This window comes from Nicotiana tabacum, chromosome 3 (assembly GCF_000715075.1).
Source record: "Nicotiana tabacum cultivar K326 chromosome 3, ASM71507v2, whole genome shotgun sequence".
Taxonomy (NCBI): domain Eukaryota; kingdom Viridiplantae; phylum Streptophyta; class Magnoliopsida; order Solanales; family Solanaceae; genus Nicotiana; species Nicotiana tabacum.
In genome coordinates, this window is record NC_134082.1 from 190,437,490 (window position 1) to 190,438,541 (window position 1,052).

At 35.7% G+C, this 1,052-nt stretch overlaps 1 protein-coding gene across 1 annotated transcript; it reads right to left on the minus strand.

Annotated features, from left to right (window-relative positions):
• Positions 1 to 210: 210 nt before the first annotated feature.
• On the minus strand, positions 211 to 732 carry LOC142178476 (zinc finger BED domain-containing protein RICESLEEPER 2-like). Its single transcript, XM_075248072.1, has 2 exons — positions 366 to 732; positions 211 to 254 (listed from the first exon to the last, which is right to left on the minus strand). Exons 1-2 carry the CDS (start codon positions 730 to 732, stop codon positions 211 to 213), a joined length of 411 nt encoding a protein of 136 aa, XP_075104173.1.
• Between the last annotated feature and the right edge of the window lie 320 nt (positions 733 to 1,052).

A 1,052-nucleotide genomic window follows, 5' to 3' on the forward strand; every position in this document is an offset into this window, starting at 1 on the left:
CAAACTTCAAACACACTACAATTGTACAATAGAACAAAGTATGCAAGCATGTTGCAATATCCACTTCAACAGAACAAAGTATCAATTTGGAAGAAATACCTTAGAAAATGACATATTAGCAAATGCCACTTTTGGCTACTCTTGCTCTAGCATTTCAAATACTTGGATAAAAGCAGAATTACTAAAGTCTGGGAAATGAAATCCTACCTTCTACATGTCGATGATGCAAGGCTCTCTACCGGTATTAATAAAGCCTGTAGAATAAGATAGTAATAGAATAAATTAGTTTAAAAATAATCTAAAGAAACATAACATAAGTATACCTTAAACACAAGTAAAGTAATTGAAGAAATAAATAGTCTTACCCGCTTCAAGTTGTTCAAGATTATCTAAATCTTCTTCAATTTTAACCGGAGTTGTTGATTCGTTCCGAAGCCAATCTTGGACACACACAAGAGCTTGAACCAATCTAGGAGTCAATGAACTCCTAAATGTATCAAGTATGCATCCACCGGTACTAAAGGCTGATTCTGAGGCAACACTAGAAATAGGAATGGCTAGCACATCACGTGCCATCTCAGCAAGTGCGGGAAATCTGGGTGAATTCAACTTCCACCACCCCAGAATTTTAAAATTTTCAAAGTCTTCCTCAACATCTTCACCCAAATATTTATCTAACTCTGCTTTAGAATCAATTCCTTCACCCTTCTTATGCTTCTTTAAATCTAACATGAATTTTGAAAGCGATGATAAAGAAGTAGATGAAGTTAGATTTAAAGAAGCATAAGAAGGGTGAAGGAATTGATTCTAAAACAGAGTTAGATAAATATTCGAGGACGAACGTATGTTTTAAGAGGGGGAGGATGTAACGAGCCGACTGGTCATTTTGAGAAATTAAGCTCTGTTAGCCGGCGTAAGGTCTAGGAGAACTTCATAATATGAGTATCGACTTGCGTGCAATGTTTAATTTAGTTAACGGATGTTTCAGAGTCAAATTTGAAGAAGGAGATCTAGTTTTGAAAGATTCGGCGGTGAGAATTTGACCGGAATTT

Excerpts from the sequence above, each read along its gene's own strand:
- LOC142178476 (XM_075248072.1), bottom strand. The coding sequence starts at position 732 with ATGTTAGATTTAAAGAAGCATAAGAAGGGTGAAGGAATTGATTCTAAA. Across the intron at positions 255-365 it reads TCTTGAACAACTTGAAGCGG|GCTTTATTAATACCGGTAGA; the intron begins GTAAGACTATTT and ends CTTATTCTACAG.